The 23,919-nt window shown below is 32.8% G+C and overlaps 5 protein-coding genes across 5 annotated transcripts in view; 2 read left to right on the plus strand and 3 right to left on the minus strand.

Moving 5' to 3' along the window:
- The window catches only part of LOC145316891 (uncharacterized), a 212,543-nt gene extending 208,975 nt beyond the window's left edge, over window positions 1–3,568 (minus strand). Inside the window, exon 1 of the mRNA XM_080157701.1 lies at window positions 3,534–3,568. Coding sequence (XP_080013827.1) covers window position 3,534 — 1 coding nt within the window. The 5' untranslated portion in view covers window positions 3,535–3,568. The remainder of the gene's footprint in view (window positions 1–3,533) is intronic.
- The window catches only part of LOC145316890 (uncharacterized), a 256,014-nt gene extending 252,444 nt beyond the window's left edge, over window positions 1–3,570 (minus strand). The window contains exon 1 of the mRNA XM_080157699.1: window positions 3,536–3,570. The gene's annotated coding sequence lies outside the window, so the exon portion shown is untranslated. The remainder of the gene's footprint in view (window positions 1–3,535) is intronic.
- Window positions 1–3,574, minus strand: part of LOC145316897 (uncharacterized) — a 68,392-nt gene extending 64,818 nt beyond the window's left edge. The window contains exon 1 of the mRNA XM_080157712.1: window positions 3,535–3,574. The gene's annotated coding sequence lies outside the window, so the exon portion shown is untranslated. The remainder of the gene's footprint in view (window positions 1–3,534) is intronic.
- A 5,150-nt stretch (window positions 3,575–8,724) lies between these two features.
- Window positions 8,725–16,274, plus strand: LOC145316902 (uncharacterized). The gene is made up of 5 exons (XM_080157718.1): window positions 8,725–8,948; window positions 9,630–9,715; window positions 10,191–11,228; window positions 12,279–12,418; window positions 12,894–16,274. The coding sequence occupies exons 1-5, from the start codon at window positions 8,759–8,761 to the stop codon at window positions 14,524–14,526; spliced, it is 3,087 nt and encodes a 1,028-aa protein (XP_080013844.1). The 5' UTR covers window positions 8,725–8,758; the 3' UTR covers window positions 14,527–16,274.
- A 2,893-nt stretch (window positions 16,275–19,167) lies between these two features.
- LOC145316905 (uncharacterized) overlaps window positions 19,168–23,919 on the plus strand; it is a 60,879-nt gene continuing 56,127 nt past the window's right edge. The window contains exons 1-6 of the mRNA XM_080157720.1: window positions 19,168–19,342; window positions 19,770–19,829; window positions 20,207–20,244; window positions 20,359–20,414; window positions 20,901–21,000; window positions 21,627–21,691. Of these exons, the coding sequence (XP_080013846.1) occupies window positions 19,238–19,342; window positions 19,770–19,829; window positions 20,207–20,244; window positions 20,359–20,414; window positions 20,901–21,000; window positions 21,627–21,691 (424 nt within the window). The 5' untranslated portion in view covers window positions 19,168–19,237. The remainder of the gene's footprint in view (window positions 19,343–19,769; window positions 19,830–20,206; window positions 20,245–20,358; window positions 20,415–20,900; window positions 21,001–21,626; window positions 21,692–23,919) is intronic.

Below are 23,919 nucleotides of genomic sequence, written 5' to 3' on the forward strand. Positions count from 1 at the left end.
CACAATCACACACACACATAAGCGCGCACGCACACACACACATACACACAATGCAGATATAGCACCTGGTGTTAAAAACCATTCATACTCATTACAGGGACAATAAAGTTCATAAGTAGCGTAGAAAACTTAGGTTTAAATATATGAAATAACTAATCATGATTCTACAAAGCGAGCATCGAAAATTTTTTAGGGATCCGGCTCCAACAAAAATAAAATGTCCACTCTACATCGATGTAAAAAAAACAGCGTTATTGGTAATAAACAGAAGATTATTATTTAATAAAAAAATACTTTTTTGTTAATTTTCAAGAAGATGCATAGTCGAGCACAAAATTCTCCCCTCATTCTTACTTTAAAATTCATTTGAAATAAATGAGGGGGGATTTATTACTTAATGTGTTTGTTCTTTACATTAGGTCAGGTTAGGTTAGGTTATTACGTACAGGGAACCTCACAAGGTTAGGGAACCCTAAGTATAGATCACATTGGGTTAGGTTATTAATGTAATGTATTTAAAATTGTATTTTTACCAGTCAGATAAATGGTTAGAATGACTTACATAGTAACCTATACATATATAATTGAAAATAATTACACTTATTATTCTAGATGATTAGTATAAAATTAATTGCATCAAACAATTTTTGTTCAGTGGCGAAGACAATTAGCGATAAAAACAAGGAACTTCAGATCTATATTTGCATAGCTTTACAAAAGGAGTTGCTGTATTTAGTATTTTCAAAGTTCAAACAAAGTTTTCAAAAATAATAACTTTTTAGTAGAAAAAATACAGTTGAATACAGTTATGCACAAATAGGATATCTAGCAAGAAAGCTAAAATGTATTTCGCATCTTTTGTAAGTAAATCCCAGATTATGTATATTTATCAGATAGCTTTAAATTTTTTTAAGGATTCTGCAAAAAATTTCAATCTGCGAACAAATAAGAAAGATTTTCCTTTTCCTTCTTCGATGCATTGACGCATTGACTCTATTTGTCTACAAACATTTTTATGGACGTAAGACTCGACCAGATAAATAAAGTAGCTCCACTCTGACAACAAGATATATATTGCTTGTATGAAAATTTAATAAAATTTGGTTTTTTGTTTGTTTATTATTTGAACATAAATAAAAGCAGCAATAGAATTAATTATGATCTTGATCAAAATATGGTAGAATAAAGTACTTAGTACAAGGCTTATTTAAAATTTAATGTAAAAAAGGTGTTCAGCAGAAGAAAATACCTTTAAAAAAGGATGTTAAAAGTGTAAAATATTTGTCTATAAAAGATGTTATGTCTGCTTTTAGTGATACAACTCTATAATTGACCATGTCTGTTCGTCTTCCATCTGTCCTTCTTTAAATAATGCTAGATTTTTCTCCTTTCTTTTTATGTTATTCTCATTTATTTTTCTCTCGTAAAAAGCTGATTCTATCCTTTTTTAGAATTTTGTTCAGTTATCATCTAAATTTTCTTATCATTGTTAAACTATGTTTATTTCAGTTACTTTTGGACTTAATCGTCATTGTTTAATAAAATTCCATTAAAAGTGCATAATACCGCTGTTGTTGGCTGTGGCTAGGGCAGTTGCAACGGCTGTGGAGTAGTAAACAGTAAAACAAAACAACAACACCAACTTCAAACTTTCCTTGGGGGTAACTAATATTAACAAAGTGTCACTCAGAAACAGCGAAAATATTTTCGTTTTTATAGCTAAAAAAAGAAATAAAAGATAATGTTTGACAACACAATCATAATTACTAAACAATATTTTAAATTATAAAAATAAAAACGGTATTGGATAAAACAAAATAAAATGTTATAAATAAAAGCAATTTAATAAATGTGCATAGATAACAGCTGTGTAAATACTGAGTTATAAGTTATTTCCTTTAAATTAAAAAAATTAAAAATTTAATACTTTAGTGAAATTTGGAATTATTATCTCAACATTTTAAACTTTTACGAAGCACGAACACACACACATACACAAATTACACACTCACAAAAAGGCCTTCCCAAAAAAGACATTTTATTTAGTGTCATTGTTGTACCCTTCCCCCCTTTTACTGTCCCTTCCATCCATGTGGATGACGGGTAATAAAAATCTGAAATAGAAATGACGCAAATGACGCAAATTCTGACGTTTATCTAAAAATGCAACATATAATAATAGCTATTAAAACAATTTTCAAGCATAACTTTTATCTTATTAGGATAACAATTAAATAAGAAAAATATTTTTACCATATGAAATTCGTGATCAAACACCTAATTGAAAAAAAAATGCAAGACATAGCTTTTATTTTAAGAAATACTAGGGGCAACGGACGCCCCCAAGAAGCCTCTAGGTGTTCTTAAGGTGGGAGGGGGATAAGTCAACCGCCCTTCTACTTTTTAATTTGAGTTTTAATAAGAAATATTCAGAAAAAAAATTTGGGGGTGTGATTTTAAATTGGGAGGGTGGAGATACGCTCTCCCAAAATAGTTAAAAACCTTCCCTGTACCTAAAAAAAAGCTTAATTGCAAAGGAAAACCAAACAGATGTCATTTTTTAACAATTTTATAAAAAAAAACATTGGCGCACTTGTATAAACACCTTATCGCTAACAAGTTTTGGAATAGATAATCCAGAACCATCCAGTTCAAAGGGAATGGAGAAAGAGAGGGGGTGAATCTATCCGAAAATAGTTATGATCGAGATCTTCCTTCATCATCCATGTGATTACCCCCTTTCTTGGATTCTAATGATTACTTCCTTCTAAAGTTTTGATCAGTCTCTATTAAGGAGAGTTTTTAAATAATATTTAAACGCAGCTACTCTTAAAAGTCTTTATAATCAATCAGAAATACTTTCATCCGTTTTTTTGCTCCCGTGTTGCTAAAAATTTCTAAACTAAACCCTTGACTATCTAATCGGCAGTTTCATAGATCTATCTCTGAATATTTTGATAATTGACAGATTTAAAAAATGTAGTATAACTATTAATTTCTTAAAATCAATGAGTTTACTGGCCTTACAAATACCTTTTTTTTTTCAAAAAAAAAATATTGCTGCTCTACTTACGGTCATGAAAGTCCTAGCTCTTTTCTTAGTAAAAAATGTTTTATTATTCTTGATATCTTTAAGTTAAAAGAAAAGACTTATTTAAAAACTGTTACTTGATCTGTGCTCCCATAAGTTATAGAAATGACTTCGCACACACCATATTTATGACGGGCAAACATGGAACAACTCTTTTCTAACATTTAATAAGAAATATGAAATGTTCATTTCAAGCAAATATTTTAAATTTTTTTCTGCATGTTCTTTTAGATATACTATTGAGTGATCAACACATTTATTTAACCATGATATTTTTATTTTGATATGTAAATTAAACTAACATGAATAATTTGTCATTGAGCCTAAATTTAAAGGTTCATGTCTTTTAAAGTTATTATGTTTTTCAACCTATTTTTTAAAAAATACACTATTCTAAGACATGAATATATATTTCGATTTTAGCATTTATTTCAATTCATTTTTTCTCTTGTAGAAGTGAATCAAGCAATATTAGCTTGGTCATAAACTGCAATACCGTACGAAAGGGTTAAAATTAAAAAAAACCCAGATTTTTTTGTGAAAATCCGCCCGTCAAATCTAAATTTATCTCCTAAAATAACACTCACATCATAATCCCCCCCGCCTCTCTCCTCTAAAAAAGCCCCTCGCATGCACCCCTTTTCAGGCTGTGTCTCTCGTTACTTCCGTGGTTCTCAATACACCACCCCCTATCAATATATCTTTCTCTGTCATTTAATTCCCCATTTATTACCCTCTATCTATCTTACTATCCCTTTATATCTCTCCAAAGCAATGACTCCTCCCCCCAACTGCTGTTGCTCTGGTGTCTGATGGCTCCTCCCCCTGTCTAAATGATGACAACCGCCTGATGATCTGTGGTCTTGATGTCCCCTTTGCTACAACAGCAGTTGGATAGTTGTCCCTAGTTGTTCTTTTTAGCTGTGATAGTTAGGTTGTGCCTAAAAATCAATAAAATATAAGATTAATTAAACGTTAGCACATTATTAAAATATGATTTATATGGTGTTTAAACTAACATTAGTGGTGAAAAAATGCGTTTTTATGATATGTTGATACATTGTTATGTGTTGTGGTTGCTTTTATGACTTAAAAGTGTCGGTTTTGTTTATTGCATCAAAAAGGGCAAAGCAACGGATAGCTCTGATTGTTTTAGTCATCATGTTCTCTTCATTTTAATTTTAAACTTTGCAAACTATAAAAATCCTTATATTAAAATATTAATGTGTCTGTCTCTCTGTGCCAAAGGATCTTGCCAACCGCTGAACCAATGTGGTTCTCCTTTACAATGTAGCTCATCTTTATATTTTATAGGTCTTGGGAAGGGTTATAACTTTTTGGGGGAGGTTCTCAGAAGAAAAACACATGCTTTTTTCTTCATTTTTTTTAATTGAAAGGGGGGAGGGACGACTTCTCTTCTCCCCCTCAAGTATCCTTAGAGGCCTCTTGGGACGTAACCGCTAGTACTATTTATAAAACGTAACCGCTAGTGTAATTTATAAAACGTAAAAACTCAAAATTATTTTTTAATATACTTTATAAAGTATTTTGACACCGACTCTTCTTATTATCATATTATTTTGAATTTTGGAATGGTGATTACTAAGTCCACCTGAAAGATTAGGCACAATAAAATCAACAATGCAACAATAAAATTAAATCTTAAAAATGTTAGTTTGTCATATAATCCTGGAGTTTACAATGGGAGTTTCCATCCATCAAACTTTGAAGCCGCTCATTTTATCCCTCAATATTTAAAAAAAATTCCATAGATTACCCCCCTAAAACCTTTGAACCACTCATTTAACCCATCCATATAAAATGCTTTGGCGTCCATAGGAAATTTAACTTTCTCAGCTACTAATGCAGATATAATGTTGATTAAAAAAAAATCTTCTGTTAATTTGTTTTCATTATATCGCATATATCCTTTTACTACATTTTAATTTCTCTTTCTCTTTAACTACTTCATTATTACTAGTTAGTCGTATATTTTGCTTGTGAGCTTAGCTACTATTGTCCGAAATCGTACTTACATGAATAAAATCTTCTCTAATTAAAAAAAAATCCTTAGCTCCCTTTAATTTGTAAAGTTGTAAATTTTTGTGCATCAATTAAGTTTGATCTACAAAGAAAAAAGTTTTCAAAGCTAATAACAGTTAAACGGCTTAGGAGCATAGCTTACGTTTGCACATCATTTTAACACCCCCCTTAACAGAAAAAACTCCCTTCCACACTCAAGGCTCCACCCCCCCCCCTGATGAATTGCTGTGCACGCCTTCGTTTCTTCGTTTCCTGATGCTTATGTCTTTTACATAAATTTAAAAAATTGAAATAATATCTCTGAAAGCTTATCCTCCAACCTATTATATACATTTTTAAAAATAGCATGTAAGAATTGTTGTATTGATTTTAAACTTGGCGTGATGATTCTATTTCTGTAATGGTTATGTAATTAAGATTTAGAAAACTTAGCAACTCTATAAACTTTACCGGAAATTCCGTAGGTCCTGTTTGAATGGATATTGTCATCCTTGTTTATTTTTGGTCTAATTAGAAAAAAATAAATGCAGTTTTGTGCCGTTTTCTATATTATGATGTTTTACTTTAGCATCATTTTTGCAATTGATTATGGTTTATTTTCCAGTATACTGGTTTACATTTTTGTTGTTTAATATAAAAATATAACATGTTTTTTTAACTAGCTGCTGGCACCTAGCACAGAGGGGACGGAGAGCAGTAAAATAGCCTAAAACTATCCCTAGACCTAAATTTAAATTAGAATAGCTTAAAACGTCCCGGAGTTATGTAAAGCTTTCCTATAATTAAGAACTCAGTGGTTAACTAGATCATAATTGACTAAAAAATCTTTTCTGTTGAAACTATCAACAATTGTCTCACTGACTGACTCCTTCTAACAGAAATGTTATACGCCTCTATCAGAGTAAATGCCCCTTATTAGAGTGTTTTAGTGTATATGTTATATAACAACCCTGTTCATTTTTTAAGAAGCCCAATTTTTTCCATTTATGATAGTGACATATTAAATTTACTGTTTTGTACTTTTGATATATTGTCCACTAAAACCCATTTTAGTAGCGAATCTAATCTATAATATGAAATGTCCGCCCGTCCGTCTGTTGGAGACAAAGTGGGGGAAATGTGATTTTCTCGGCTTCTGTAAAAGATTGAAGGCTGAAACTTCTTGTCAACATTCCCATCAATAATAGGCATTTATTCCATCAATAATACCATCAATATAGAGCATAATTAAGTAGATAACATTCATAGCGGTCAGGCTGCTTTTAAGCAGCTTTTTAGCCGCTTATACTGTTTTACAACAGATTTTCTTGGCTCCTACAAAAGTTGCACGTCTGAAACTTCTAGCCAATGTTCTCTGATTATGCACTATAATTAGGTATAAAAAAATCTATGGTAGTCTGACTGCTTTTTAGCTGCTTTTCTTTTTACAACTTTGAACGACATAAACCTTATTTTTAAGGTTTCATGATTTTTAGTGTTTGCATATTCTCTCTCTCTTTTCTTTGTTATGATAACAGATAATCTGCTCATTATACCTACGACATATATCAAGGTATAATATTCAAAGCTATTCGTCTTTATAATCAAGTACTAAAAATATAAGTATTCCCTTAAATAGTATCCTGTATTTACATAATTTTACAATAAAATATACAATTCTGTTTAAACTTGTAGTTTAATATTCTACTTACAAAGTTCCGTTATTCTACAAATGGTATTGCTCGTTTCTTCTACCATCTAATTTTAGATATTGGCTTTCTTGTTATTGATTTACTTATTCAGACACACAGACATGTCCCATTTATGATATAGCTGCACCAAAAGAGATAAATTTATAAGAAATTTTAGTATTTTAGATTATTTACAAGTTACGTTTTGTCTTACAAGAATAAATCACAGAGTGTTCCTTAAATTAAAGAACAATCATGTTTCATGGGATTGCAAATTGATAATTTTGCAGAGAGATTGCAATTTGGAAAAATTATATTTTAAAGGTCTAATTATAGATGTCCCATTTCCGCGTATTTGTACTTATTTTAAAGCTTTTCTTCAATTTCGTCGGTCCTTATTTCTTATGTTTTTGAAGTCATGGTACATAAGCAGCAGGTTCTAGTCTGGACAAGAACGCGGCATAACAGAGACGTTAAAAATAGTATCTACTTTTGATATGTCATTCATTAAAAGCAGTGGCGTGCACAGCAGATCACCCAGAGGTTTTGAAACCATTAGGGGTGAAAAAGCGGAAGGCTGGCCTTCTCAATTTAAAATATCAAGGGGGTGTTGACACCCCTCTTCGCCGACATACTGAACTGATAATGAATAGTAAGATATTAAGGGACAAACAAGAAAACCTTTTTTCTATTCATAGCAAAATACGTACAAACTTTTTACCATAAAGAACATATAAACAAAGGTTGTGTGTTATTAAAGATTTTATCTTTGTCTTTAATTTTGTGTTTTTTAATCAATATCTAATTTGTTTGGTCAACATTCGGGCTCTGGGGGCAATCACGGTAAAAAATAAAGTCCCCTCTTGAACGGTAATGCATTGTCAAATAACTTCCCTCGCAGCATTACGTTTTGTAAAAAGTAGGATTTCTTTTTTATGTCTTGAAATAAGAAAATCTGTCTATAGTTACATCACATATTATTCTTTTTGTAAAAATAAAATTTAGTAATAAAATTACATTTTCTAATGTATGTTCTCATCCTTGTTATTTAATACGTTAGAGGTAAGATTATTTAATAGCTTCTTTGTTATAAATTGTACTTTAATTTTATTGAAAATATAAAAAAAACAAAGAAAACAACATCAAAAGCATAACTGAACAAGGATACAATTGAAAAAAGGAACATTAATAACTTTTTTCTAATGGTAGGGGAACCGTAGGTTTTCTGTTAATTCTATATACTTAAGTAAAATATCTTTCTTTCGTAAATAAAAGATATCGATAACCAGTGAACAAATATACCTTTCCTTTAAAGTAAAGCTACTTATAGGTCGAGGGGATAAATTCAACTATTTTTGGGGAGGGGTATATCCACCCACCCAAGATAAATTTATAAAAAAAACTAAATTTATATTAAATACAGCAAATATTTATTAAAAATACAATCACCAAATCTTTGCATAATTTTATCAAATTTATTGCTTCAGGACAAAATTTGTTTTGAATTTTGGTTTGAAATATTTAACATCATTTTGAAAAGATATTTCAAATATAAAGATATTAATCCATTTTTCTATTCAAACATATTGTAGAAATGTTGCCCCCTCAAAGTGCCCAGCGAGCAAAGAATTATTTTTATAAAGGGTTGAAAATAAGAGGGGTAAATATTTTTCTTATGCCTAACCACTGCAGGGGCTCTAACCCTACGGGACTTGTACCTGCAGTGGCATAACTCTGCTGACACAATATAACAGCTAACCTGACCTGACCTAAAATAAAAAGAATACAAGAAAACTATCGGCCCACTCTATCTTCAGTGTATTTTTAAACAAGGGGTAGGGGTGTGTTGTGCTCGACTAGGCTCTTTGAAGAAAACCACGAACATGTTTTTTAAACATTAAGATTCATATTTTCAGAGAATCAATGCCCATGTCTAATTAGACTTTTAGCCAGGATGACCCATCTGTACCTGGCTGACAGTCTTGTCACCTTCCTGGTGGCGAGTCCTCTGTACCTGGTGACCCTGCTGGTGGCCGGTCCTGTCCTGGTCCACTCTGGAGCTGTTCCCATACCTGTCCATATAGATGATGAGTACATAGCTAAATTTTATCAATATGGTTATCAAGTTGAAGATACATATACAGGTAAGGGAACATAAATGGATAAAAACTTATGTTTTATTGCAGATTTGGATAAATCAAAATTTCATGAACTATTATAAGTTTTAGCATTGTCCTTTACCCGCTTACAGTAATGGAGATTTTGATTCTCAGACCTGTATACAATTATAATTATGCATATTGCTATTATGACAGGCGCCTAACGTCGATATTACAAGGGGATTAGAGTACCCAACAGTTATTTTCTTGTTAATCTATATATGCGAATGTATTTTTTTTTAAAATTAGTGGGGGTTGTAGGGTATTTGATGTACGAAATTCCTTAGAAGCAAAATCTTTAGCACCCTATCTTTTACTACAGCTGGGAAAAAGCACGTATTTGTCCGAGGGTAAATCCATTTTTTTTTGTGGACTTAGCTACTTGTTATTTAGGTGATTATCATGGACACAGAGAGCATACCTCTGGAGCGTTGACTACTGGAGAATAATTAATATTATGGATGTTATCATCCTTGTTATTTAGGTGATTATCATGGACACAGAGAGCATACCTCTGGAGAGTTGACTACTGGAGAATAATTAATATTATGGATGTTATCATCCTTGTTATTTAGGTGATTATCATGGACACAGAGAGCATACCTCTGGAGAGTTGACCACTGGAGAATAATTAATATTATGGATGTTATCATCCTCGTTATTTAGGTGATTATCATGGACACAGAGAGCATACCTCTGGAGAGTTGACCACTGGAGAATATAAGGTCAAACTACCAGATGGACGTATTCAGGTAAGGATACTTATATTTTTAAAATCATTTTTGCACATATAATAAAAATGTAAAATTATTCTTCATATAGTGCTTAGCAAAAATCCGAAGAACTATTATTAGTAAAACACAAAGAACGTTATTTTAGATCTTAGCCTCCCAAATGATTTAAAGATTTGTATCTAATTACTTTGTATGTGAATTGAATATTTAAATATCTAAAATTGGTTTGATTTTTCATCCTTCTTATTTTATCCATTTCTCCTATAATTTTACCTTATTCACGTCATTTCATTTTTGTGACCCTTTAACCATTCATGTGCTGTGTAAGTGTTTTTAAGAATGATTTTTTTAACCCCTGCGTTTATTGTCTTATAAAGCTGGATAAAAAATTTCGAAGAAGATCGATTTAAATTTAAACATTTTAAAAACGAAAAATTGTTTTTTTTCTTTTTCTTTTATTGTGTGCAAAAAATATAATTATTCTCGTTGCTAGGTTGTATCATATGAGGCTGACCACCATGGTTTCAGGCCAAGAATTACCTATGAACCTGCCAAACCTGGAGACCACCCAGCTCCTCACGGACCGCCACCACTAGAAGTTGTGGCCACTCCACCTGAGGTGCATGGTGCCCCTCCACATTTACATCATTCTGACCCACCCTATCATCCCCCACCTCCGCCACCGGCCCCCCATCACCATGAACCACATCAAAATCCTGAATATAGAGAACTATTGCCAACTCCAATCCCCAAGTCGTTACCCAAACATCCCCTGCATAAATCTATTACAGATATGTTGTACAAGATAGACACCCCCAAGGGTCCTATTCACGTGCTTGCCTACAAACCTGATATGGGTCCGGGTCATGCACAAGAGATTAAATTTCTACCCCTCCCAGCACATGCTGAGCCTGGATATGGAGATCCCTACCACCCCCCACCAACCCCTACTCCTGATTACACCACCCCCAAGCCAGTTCATTATGTGGAGGTAAAAAGCCCCCATCCTCCTCCCCACCATGTCATGGATTACCACCCACCAGCTCCCAAGCCCCATCCACCCCCTCCTCCTCCACCTAAAGAATATCACCACCCCGAGCCCCCAGCTCCCCACCATGAATACAAATCCCTGCCTGCTGAATTGGTGAAACAGCTTGGCGCCCACATAAAAATGTTGCACATGCCTGATGGCTACAATATGCCTCACCATGAACCTGAACATCCCCAACACTATGCCTATGACCCGACCGCCCAATATGCCATAGTTGTTGCCAAACCGACGCCAAAACCACACCCACCTCCACCACCACCCCCACCGCCAACCTATGCGCCGACTCCACCACCGCCAACACCCATCCACTACACAACCCCGCAGCCGGCCCACAACATCCACAAGAAATCTATCCAGCTGATGCAGATGGACGAGAACGGGAACCTGACCCCATTGTCGCTGTACTACCCGCCAGTGCCGCACCCGCACTCCCCGAAGCCCGCCATCAGATTCGCGGAGGAGAGGATTGATGTTGAGGAGGTCAGATTTTATCTTTAGGTTTTAGAAGATTGTCTTCGTTGTGGTAAATTTATAAAAATTTGCAAAATTAAATTAAACTTAAATATTAATATTTATACTTGAAAACTTTAATTTAGAGATTTTAAAATACTCAAATAACTTTTTCAAAAACTGTTTTATAGTTAAATAATTAATATTAGAGTCTGACACTTTTTTTTTTATTGGCAGTTATTCTTTAGCTAGGGCCTATATGTAAGAATCTTACTTAAATTTAAAACATCATCAAAGGAATACTAAGTGATTAATTTTTTATTGAAAATTTATGCGAAACTTTTAAGCCTTTATTACTGATTTTAAAATCTTAACGATTTTAACTTCAATGAACATTTTATCTATTTTCATTGTACTGTCTTTTTAAATTGTAATGTATTTGTTTTTTTGCTACTTTTCTTATTAAATTGAAAAACTGTCTTTGTTTAAAGAATATTATAGAATATCTTCTTCCTTTGTATAATGTATGAAAAAAATAAAACAAGGATGACAACATCCAATGAAGAGAACTTGAGAAGCACATAAACGGTAGGACAAACGGATACTAACACTTTTATAGTGTCAGAAATGAATAATCAGAATATAAATGTATAAGAGTCGAAACAAAATTGTGAGTAAATTTGTTGAACTGCTTGATACAGGATAATGATTATGGATATACATACATTTTTAGGACTTGATTATAGAGTTGCTTCGCTTATAATGTTGTACTTTGTTGTCTCAGGAATCAATATACCAAAAAACAGATCAATCAGATAATTAGATCACAAAAAAATAGTTGTTAAAAAAGTAGAAAAATCAATATGTTTAAAATGAACGTACCGACATTTTGGTAATGATTATATGATTATTAACTACTACAGGAATCAACATGCAGAGATTGAAATCGATAGGACAATTCTAACATGCCTAAATTAACGAAAAAAGATATCCGTCTCGAACGTACGAACGGACCGACCCTAATTATAGAAAAGCTTCGCTTTTAAAAATCTTATTAAACAAATTATATATTTTACTAAGGTAAACTATGGGCAAAAAACTGCATACGAGAGCTACACCCCCACCCCACCACCTGTAGAGCCGAGACTCAATCCGTCAACCACAACAATTAGGACAATACATAGGTCAGCATCCACACCTCCACCCTCGGGAGTATTCAGGTCATCATTTTATACTTTAGTAGCTAGGCTTCTCTAGGGTCTTGTTCGTATAAGCAAAAATAACTGCAAATCTTTTGTTTATTAACAAAGTACGTATTACTTACAATTTTACAAAATTGTAGCAATTTTATTTAAAATTAACCCCATTCCCCAATTAAAACAAAAAGCTTATATGTTAAATTTTTCCACTAATTCATTCTTTGTTACTAATTAGTCTGGTCACAAAAATGTATAAAATAATTGAACTTCATAAACTAGTCCTGCAAATTAGTTAGATATTTGCATGTCTTCATGTCTGTTTATATGATATTTGTATGTCTTTATGTCTGTTTATATGATATTTGGGGTATCTTTGCTGTTTATCTTCTGTTTTTCTTATTTATTATTGTCAATACTATCAAAATTTATTTCCGTTAGTTATTTGTGGAGTCATGTCTATAATTGTTTTTTATTTATCTAAAAAATAATTACTTAGGTCTTCAACATCTCTAGCCAAGATAGCAGCTGAAGGTTTTCCTTCCTCAACAATATCCCCTGTCCCTGCGCCTCATTACTCTCCCACACCCTACCACTCCTATACCACAGCTGCACCCTCCTACAAAGCCTCACCGGCGCCAAAAACAGCCGCGCCTGACTACCACCACCACCAGCCGCAAGCAGAGATGCACTCACAGACCAAATCGTCCCAGGGTTCGGTACACTACTCGACTGTGACCCCCACGCACACCATGCACTTCTCTACACCAGCGCCGGTAATGCGGGCAGGCTCACCTGTCACCACCATGCACTACACGACTCCAACTCCACAGGCTCACCAACCCTCACCAAGTGCCAACTATTCTCCCGCACCTTCCTATGATCCTCCGCAGGTGAAAAGAGAAGTTATATCCGCCTCTGATTTGCAAGCGTTTATGCAGCAGTTTTATGCAAATGCTGATGCAAACGCCAGTCCAGCTAGCCCTCCGGTCAGCTACAATGCTCAGAATTATGTGACTCCACCAACTCCCAAAGCACAAATGCCAGTCATAATGTACAGCACTCCAACACCGCCCTCTCATGCAGTACACGGCCCTTCAGGGCCAACCGTTAGGTATGTTGCTGCCTCACCAGAGCCCGCGGCAGCTGCTCCTCAAGTTTACAGTTACCCTGAACATAACCAACAGCCGCAATCTCAGTATGCACCTCAACCTACCCTGCCCAAATCTTTGATTCAATACTTGACCCAGCTGCAAATGAGTGAAAGTCAACTAAATGAGGTAACTTATTCCGACAATATCTCTAACAACGCTATAGATAGGTCCGATGATGAAGATGTACAACAAAAGTTCCAACATTTCCCTTCAAGCACACTAGCGCCACAGGTAAATTATGTAACTTCACCTGCACCAGCCGAAAAACATGGCAGCCCTGCTTCTATGAATCATGTGCTACCTATCAGTCTTCTAAGTAAAGAATACCTAAAAGATGCTGGCCTTCTCCATTTAGCCCAAAATCATCAAGCCATTATTCATTCCCAGCCTAAACCAACTCCAGCACACCAGCCCACACCTCGCTCCCCGACTATAATACAATTTTCATCTGCTGCACCGCCACAAGAGCCACCAACCCCAAGTGTCCGCCGTGCACCACCCACCCCGTTCTACATGTTGAAACCGACGCCAGGTCCCACCCGGGCCGCGCCACTTGTCCAAACAGCGGCTCCACCAACAGCTGCAGCTTATGCACCAGCCGATCATTCTGTTGGAGAGATGATGGTGTACGAAAAGCCGACAAAAAGGCCACCCAAAAAGCCTGTACATCTTACTCCAGTGCCAACAGAGAACAAAAAGCGGTCAACAACCCAATCCTCCAAGGACACGAATGAAGAGGATGTCCACCCACAACAACATCCCACACCACAACATGTTGTACTAGAACAACATCCTACACAGCAACAAATTCTGGAACATCTGACGTCCAACAGCCAGAAGCCGATCCAGGTGATATCCTATGTACCGGAGCCTGGCAGCGGTAACCTGGTGGCCGCAGGACAGGGTGGTGCAGCGGATAGTGACAGTGATAAGCCATATATCTATATAGTCAGCACTTACCAGGACACGTCGGAATAAATAAACATTCATACTCTAATCTACTAGTTTTCTAAATACAGGATGCAAGCGGTTTGTCATTTTGTCATTTATATGTTTTAATAGAATTTTTTCAAACATTCAAAATTGAAATCCATTTGCCTCCTGCATTTTTATATAAAATAAATATTGATTTTTTTCTCAATATTAACAAATTTACGTAAGTTTTTATAAAATAATTTAGCATTGGATAATTCCAACTTGGCTTTCATTATACGTTTAAAGTTTGATTATATGTTCATTCTTGTTTTATTAGTTTTATACATTTTGACATTTAAAAAGATATTAATCTGGAAAGTAACAGAATTTTGTAATTATTGCCTACTTGAAGTTTATTAATTATCTGATATCTATAATAGTTGTTGTCTTATTGTTCGTAGTTGCTTCAACTGTAAAATATGGTCATTTGTTGCCAGAAATAATTGATAATTTTTATAGTTTTATCTCTTTTATACAATGCAAGTAAAATTTATACTTTTCTTTTAAGCATACATTTAAATATCTTTTTGTCAAAAAATTCATTTCAAAAATTGTTTAAGCAAAAAATATTTTAAATCTTTAGATTTAACATCAAGTAAGAAATTATAATAAAATGATTTAAAATAATATTTCCGGAAGCGCGCACCGAACTTTTCTCTGACTTGCGAGAGCGCGAAGTTAAGATTTGGAAGTGGGATAAATAATAATAATAATAGCATGTGAACTATTTGGAGAATCTTTAAAATTAAAATTTAACAACTTAAATCCCCCCCCCCCCGACCGCCCTCAATTTAAATTAAAAAACAAAACTTATTTCTGGCTAAATTTTAATTTGTAGAGCTAGCCCTGAAAATTTTCAATAACTTTCTTCATTATTTTAAAATAAACAGAGAAGGGTGGGGGTTACTTCACTGCCGTTTTGACGGATTTTATCCCATTCTCATAATTGAAGTTAATAATAGTTTAATAATTTAGAATTATAAAAGCTCTGTAACAGTCAGGGAGGTAGAGGGAAATTGAGATGTTTATTAAACTAAACCCCAATGTCTTTAGAAACGTTTTCTTATTCGTTGGCTTACCAATCCTGGGGATTTTTATCGAATTTTAATTAGTTGGTTCATTTAGTTGGCTGTTACTGTTTAAACGTTTCAACTAGTAATTAAAGGGATAATTTTGTGTATCATCATTGAGTGGATATGTACTTCAATTTTTCAGCCATCGTCTTATCCCTTTATATCCCTGGTATCAACAGTAAATTATCACCATATAACATTCTTAATTGTAGGAAAATATATTTTAAATTGATTTATCATATTAAATAGTAAACTTATTAGATTGTTTAAGTCTGATTTTTTCCTTTCATTATTTTGAATCTCTTAAGTAATTTGTTTTATAAAAGTGGCATATTTAAAAAATCTAGATTATTTAACAATATATTGCTTTAGAGTTTTACAATTCTGTGATTTATTTCCATAATTTTCTAGTCTTAATTTTGTATTTACAAAAATTATAAATATGTATCATAATTTGTTATCGATATTTATTTCTAAGTAATCTAATTGTTAAGTTTTTGGCCATATATTAAATTCTTATTCTTTTTTTTATATAAAAGTTTAAGAATATTAATTTGTTAATTTTTATTTTGCATACTTTTTTCTTTATCTGTGTTTATCACTTGTTTTGTTTTTGCACTTTATGTATTTTGATGTTATTGAATACTATACTGTTGCTAATAATTACATATTTATTTATTTTTATTCTTTTTTAAAGCAAAGCTTTTCTATAATTAGGGTAAGTCCGTCCGTCCTTTCGTACGTCCGTCTGTCCATAAAGGTTAGCTCTTATCGTTAATTTAGGCATCTTAGGTTCAATCTAGAAAGCGTAGCAACACTATACCTATATTATGGTTACCAGAAAGTCCGTATGTCCATTTAAAACAACCTGAGGTGGATTCTTAAAAAACTTTTGCCTCACTAAAAATTCTTTGCCTCACTAAAATCAGTGAGGCTCGCTAGAAATTTAGAGGAGATAAATTTGCCTCACTATTTTAGTAAGGCAGTGGGCCAAATTTTTTAAAAAGAATTCACCTCTGATCTTTTTTACATTTTGACAACAATTTTTTTGTATGACATGATTATCCCATTCATCTGATTTTTGGAATAATGATTCTTAGGACAACAAGGTGAAGTATTATAAGCGAGGCAACTCTATAATCAAATCCTAAAAATGAAAGTATACCCTTTTACTGTATCCTATATTTGCAACAAATTTATGTACAATTTCGTTTAGACTTAGAAATTAATGTTCCGAATATAAAGTTCTAACACTCTGAAAGAATCGTTGTTCGTTTGTCCTTCCTTTGATTTTAAAGCTTCGCTTTTTTGGATGCTGTGATTCTTGTTTATTTATGAACAATCTAAGTGTAAAATATGAAGGAAACAGACAAGATACAGGATGTACAAAACTTTCATAATAGGTTGACCCAAAATTTCAATTGGTTGACTTTTGTCCTAGGTTTATGTATGTTGTATGTTTTGTTAGGACAATCGATATATTATCACCAGAATTTCATATACTCTGTTAAAGTGATGTCCGCAGCTGGCTAAAATTACGACACCATATCCACTCCCTTTACCTCATCCCTAAATCTTCATCTGGATTAACAAAATGAACAATAATTGAGGTCAATATTAGCAATCTACAAATTTTCCCCTGCCAATATATCCACGTATATCCTATATCCATTGTTCGAACGTCGTCACCGCGAAGTCCGATCAAAGGTTGATAAAAAAACCCAGAAATTACAGATGATCATATTTCATTTAAAGTAACATAATGTCTCTCTGTCTGACTAAGTGTCTATTTAAGTGTGGAAATGGATCTCGGTAATCACTGATCGATATTTTTCTCCTTTACTGTGAAGCCTCGTAGGGCGTAGCCGCTAATCCTATTACATAGAGTAGTAAGCTTTTTTTGTCTGTAGCAAAGGAACTCGCTAACCGCTGAACCGAAACTGGTCTCCTTTACAGAGTAGCTTCTTATGGGTTCAAAAAATTTTTTTTATCTATTTTTGGGAAGGATATGTCCACCATCCACAGAAATTGACTCTAGAAAAATCCTTCCCAACCCCAAAAAAAAATTCCTTCCCCTTTGTCAAAATAAAATGAAATTGAAGGGTAGACTTTCCCCAAATGTCCCTAGAGGCCTATATCTCCGAAACGTCTATACTTATTTCATTGTATAGCCCCAACCAATTGCATTTTAGAAGGGGTAGAAAGAAAATGGTGTTTCAAAAATTCAAGCTTTTAGTAATTTTATGTCTCTTCTAAGGCTCAAAACCCTAACGTAAAAACTTTATTTTCTAAACCCCAAAAGATTGTATATTTGTACTGTATTATCTGAGATTTAAGGAGAAAATAAATTTTTAAAAGAAATTACACTCGCATCACGCAACTCTTTGTTACCTATATTCTTATTTTCCGTCTATTTCTAAAATCAAAACTTTTCCATATTTAGTGTCTGTCTATTCATAACGTATAGCTCTTCTTGTGAACCAGACGTTTTCAAATTTTTCTATTGTTTTCAAACTTAATATGAAGACTCCTGAAACAGTTTTAAAAGCGTAGCATTGCCAGAAAGTACGTGCGTTAATTGTTAACAAGTTTGATACAAGTTTTCATATCCTATTTTTTTCTTTTTTAGTTTGATATGTAATAATTACATTGCTCAGGCTTACTAATCTTATGATATTATCATCCTTGTTTATAAGATTACATGTACATGCTAAGGAAAATAAGTTTAATATGTAATAACTACATTGCTCAGGCTTACTAATCTTATGATATTATCATCCTTGTTTATAAGATTACATGTACATGCTAAGGAAAATAAGTTTAATATGTAATAACTACATTGCTCAGGCTTACTAATCTTATGATATTATCATCCTTGTTTATAAGATTACATGTACATGCTAAGGAAAATAAGTTTAATATGTAATAACTACATTGCCTAGGCTTACTAATCTTATGATATTATCATCCTTGTTTATAAGATTACATGTACACGCTAAGGAAAATAAGTTTAATATGTAATAACTACATTGCTCAGGCTTACTAATCTTATGATATTATCATCCTTGTTTATAAGATTACATGTACACGCTAAGGAAAATTAGTTTAATATGTAATAATTACGCTGCTTACGCCTCTGTTGCTGGGTAGTTGACCCAAACTTGGCAACCTGCCCTGTACACTAAGTTCCATCCAGGTACACAAAATATAAATGAACATTCTACAACTTTTATAGCCTGTATTGACTTCGCAGTTGGTTGTAAAAATAACCTAAAACCTTTTTAGTATAATATTCTCCATTTTTTTGTCATAAAATGAATAGTTATAAGCTTTCTCTGGAAGCTTTATAAGAAGCTTCATTGGTGTAATAAAGTTGCTGTTTGTTCGTCTGTATTTCATTGGATTGCAATGATTATGAATTTTTGGCAAAATTCATATTTCAAGAGAATTATAAGACCCTATTTAGGATTAAAACCGATTTCGGAGAAAGCATTTCAGCAAAGCATGACAAAGCTAGTTTTTTTTTGTCCGTCGTCGATCCATTGTGAATTTTTTTAAAAGGCAGTTTTGTTTACAAGCTTTAGACGTCGCAGCAGCGTACAGCAGGACATTTACCTAAACCATGAGTAGTCACAAGCACAATGACAAATGATAAGGATAGGTTAATCAGTGATAGAAATAATAATTTTATAATCTGTGATACAGGAAAACGACATTCCAAAACTATTCATGATTTACCAGTTGAGGTAAGGTAGAAAATATTGTGTTCTTGCATATTTTGTATCAATGCTTAATATTGACAGTGTTGTTGACCTTTTAAAAACATATGATATTGCTTCTTTTGTAATAGACATTTGTGTAAAATATTGTTAAAAAGTTAAAAGTTTTAGTTAAATTACGACAAAGGTTTATTTACATGATTTAAGCCAATCAAATACTTTGCTAATGTCAAATAATTATGTTTTAAACCAATCTTGTAGAAAAAAATACTTAATTAAAGTTTAAAACAGGCTATTATTTCCTTATAAATAGCATTTCTATATTGACAAATCCTCTTAAATTATATTTCATTGCTTTTAAGTCTTTATAACACGAAAACTTAAAAAAAAAATAACTAACGGACAAATACTAGATATAAAAAATATAAATTTTACGATGACATTTATATTTTAGATTCTGGAGTATATTTTATCTTTGATACCAGATCCTGTGAATCAATCCAGATTTTCACAGGTATTAACAATAATGGCAAAGATACTCCAGTAATAAATTGTCTGTAAGTTTGTTTTAATTTTTATAATCTTAGTATATAAAATTACTTTGTTTACTTTTTAGTGTTCGATACTTTTAAATTTAAATCAGATATTGTAAAAATTTGTACTAAAAATCTAAGTATAACTACATGCCATGTACAAGTATAACACTGAAATACCAGAACTGAAATATTATTTCTATTATTAATACAACAAAATTTGCCTTTTCAAATATGAAAGACAATTTTTATTTATATCAATCAACAATCAAGTTTTAGAATATTTGCTTTGTAAAAACAAAGGCTATATTTTTTGCATTTTATAGAAGCATTACTCAGAATTGGGATTTTTTTTCAGGTTTGCATTCTATGGAACGAATTAGTTCAAAGATTAAGGTACTTTTATTATCATTTAAAATTTCATATGCTCAATTAAATATTATGTAGAGGTTTTTTTTTCAAAAAATCTAATTTAAAAGTATATTATGTAATATATATTTTCTTTTTTAGATGGCTTCGGCTGTTATCATTTGAGAGAAGAGTGTTAAAAAGATTACCATTTGCTGGTAAATATTTCATTACTACTAATTCTAATGAATTTAAGGGATAAGACAATGGATTATAAATTAGTATACAATATACACCCCAATTTTATGAATAAAATTATTGGAGGAAAAGTTTGGACACTGCTAGATGGTAATGCCAATCAAGACTTAATGAAAGTCACCAAAGTCACAAATGAAATAATATGTTTTTATAACTTTGGGGACCAGTTAAATTTAAAGTCTAATGTCCCCTCTCTCTCTTATAAATCAACGAGACATTTTGATTGTTTGAAATTAAAAGGCTAAATAAAAATCCGCTGGCTGATATTTCTGATTGTTTAGACCATTTTTTCCCTTTAATTATACACAAATATGTGTTTAAAATCTCTGAAAACTCTGTTTGATCAAACATGGCACTGCAGGGTTTCTTTTACCATATCTAACCTAATTTAATTTCCACTATAAATTTATGATTCACATACTTTTTATCTAAATTTAAAATTTCAGGTTCCTTGCATGAAAGACATGGAAACAATGGTTTCAGTCTGCTGGTATCTGTCATGTCACCTGTATTGCTGGCAGGAACAGGAGTTTTCTTACCTTACAGGTCAACTTTACAAGATTTGTATTAGATATAATGATTTGTTGAATCTTGAAGCATTCTAAAAATGGATGTAGAATATACGTGGATATTATGACAGGTAAAAAATTGTCGTCAATTTAGGTTACAAACATGGACATCATTTATTGGTCAGTTCGTGCATCCTATAAGTGGGGAGGGGATGGGGAAACAGGCGTGGATTGAGTGAATCGTTATTTTAGTCAGCTACAAGTCTAACTTTATTAGAGTACATAATTTGTGTAAGATCCTAGTAATAATAAATCCATTATTAGAAAGGCATTAATTTTTTATATCTTATATTGACTTATCAACAAGATTTACTAGTAATTATTTGGCCAATACCTGTGTTACATTAAGTTTTGCTATTAGAACGCTATTCTAATAATAAATGTATAAGAATAGATGTATAACCTGGCACAATTTGTTGGGACCTTTTTCGTCTGGCAAATTACTTTGCTAAATGCTTTTATACTTTTGTAGCGATTTGGCTGTGTTTATATTTCCGACAATATTGGCTTAAATTCAAAGACCCAGCCCGTGGGTGGAGTAACACATAGCTCGTGCCCCCTCTATTCTTTTACTTTAATATTGTAATAATGTAAATATTTTAGAGAAAATATGGTGAATGATATAAGTGGAGAAATATATGTTTATGAACATGGTGCTACTCAAGTAGGTTAGAAAAAAAATAATTTTTAGCAATCAAATATTAACAAAGACGATTTCTTTTAATGGAAAGTAAATAATATGCTACGTCTGAAAGAGATTATTGATAGAAGAAATAAGTGAGGTAAAATCATAAAATGTGGCATAATGGGCGAAATGAATATAGAATATGCGTAGATATTATGACAGGGGAAAAATTGTCGTAGATTTAGGTTGCTAACATGGGACTCATTTTTTGGTCAATTCGTTCATTCATCAGGAAGGGAGGGAATAGGGTAAAGGAGGTGGATGGGGACTATCATAATTTTCGCCCGTTGCGAGTTTCGCTTCATTAGAGAAAATGAAAATGTGGCGTAACATTCAAGTAATAATTCAAATAAATATCTGAGGAAAAAAATATTTCGATCTAAACATTTCCCAGGTTCTAATTAATACCATAAAAACACCTAGGTTTTACCACTTTTATGGTAAAATTTTACCAGCCTATACGATTTAAAAGGTGGTAAAATTTTACCGTAATCGTGGTAAAAACACTTTTTGTGGTATTGTCTAACGCTTTTTACCAGCGATTTTTACCACAATTATCGGTAAAATTTTACCAGATTTCCGGTAAAATATTACCATTTTAGGACGCAAATTTATACCAGATTTTGACCAATTTTTACCACTTTTTTGGTAAAATTTACCGCAAATTTCTGTAAGATTTTACCGAAAAAGTGGTAAAACTGTTCAACACCTGGTAATATTTTTGCCCTAAATTGGTAAAATTTTACCAGAAATAGGGTAAATATGGTAAAAATTTACCAAAAATTGTGGTAAAAACGGGTGGTAAAAATCACGAGAAAGTGGTAAAAAACGACTAACCTTAATTATAGAAAAACATCGCTTGTACACAAATCGCAAAAATAAAAAAAAAATTGTTTTCATTTTTATCTTTATTGATTGAAACACTTAAACATATTTTTTTACATAATGATTTACATAGGTACGATAGCGCGCTACTATATAGGTATATATTCACAGAAATTTTCTTAATTAGTCTAATTCTAGACGTGGTTTAAATGACCAAATATTACATAGTTTTATTCAGATACTATAACTGCATGTTTAATCGGTTTAAGCTGAGAAATTAACACAAATTACATAGGTTTTAAGCTGAGATCTGGATTCTAATTGTACTTTATACTAGAACATTTTTATACACAAGAAAAATATATTACGAAGTTACTTTCCATTATAAAATTTTCAAAAATTTGCTATAGGAATAGTATAGCGGTTTCAAATAATATTATATGAATATTCTCATCGTCAGAACAAAACTGTCAAAACTGTCATATAGATTAATGTACGTACAAATTAAAGGTGGTTAAACAAATTTTTGACTCAAGATATCTTGATATATATCACTTTTTTATCACAAATAGTTTATATATGATCTGACTGGAAGGACTATTATACATCAGCTTACTTTTGTCCTTCTTTTCTTTCCTTTTGCCTCTTGTGAAAGAACACGCGGCAGTCAGCACACAAATAGGTGCATTCGATGAGTCTTGTGTTCGTTGGCAGCTCGCTTCGGGGACTGCGTCCATGGGCGCAGGTCTTGATTTTCCCCGGTGTTGCAGTTCTTTTGCGCCTACTCAGTTTTGATGCTGGCAGGATTGTAGGAGGGGGTGGTTCAAACATCTCCTGCTCATCATCTGACACTCGGTACACTGAAATTAAAATATTTTTTAAAATTATTTTTTTGTACAAAAAAATAGTTCAATTTTACAATAGTTTTTTTTTCTAGCCTAACCTAACCTAACCTAACCTAGTGTATTAATAGAAAGAGTAATATTTCTAGTTTTAGCCTAACCTAGCCTACCTAACCTAGCCTAGCCTAGCCTAGCCTAGCCTAGCCTAGCCTAGCCTAACCTAACCTAACCTAACCTAACATAGGCTATAACACCCTTTTCTCGCACATATGCACACTTGCACACCAAGGTAGGCAAGAATAACGTGCGGGCTAAGTGTGCGGAATGAGGTAGGTTTCAACTTAGTCTTTTTTTATTGGAGTATCGAGGGGGTTCAATGTTTTGGGGCATAACTTCCTTATTTATTGACCGATTTTAACCATCCAGACCTCTATGGAAACGGGGGAAGCTAACCAATACAGCCAGGGTGTTTTAAAAGGGGAGGGGGGTGGGGGGAGGGGAGAAAAAGGGAAGGAAGCTAACCAAAGTTAACTTTTTATCATAT

This window comes from Acartia tonsa, chromosome 4, assembly GCF_053477335.1.
Source record: "Acartia tonsa isolate MP-2025a chromosome 4, ASM5347733v1, whole genome shotgun sequence".
Lineage (NCBI taxonomy): Eukaryota > Metazoa > Arthropoda > Copepoda > Calanoida > Acartiidae > Acartia > Acartia tonsa.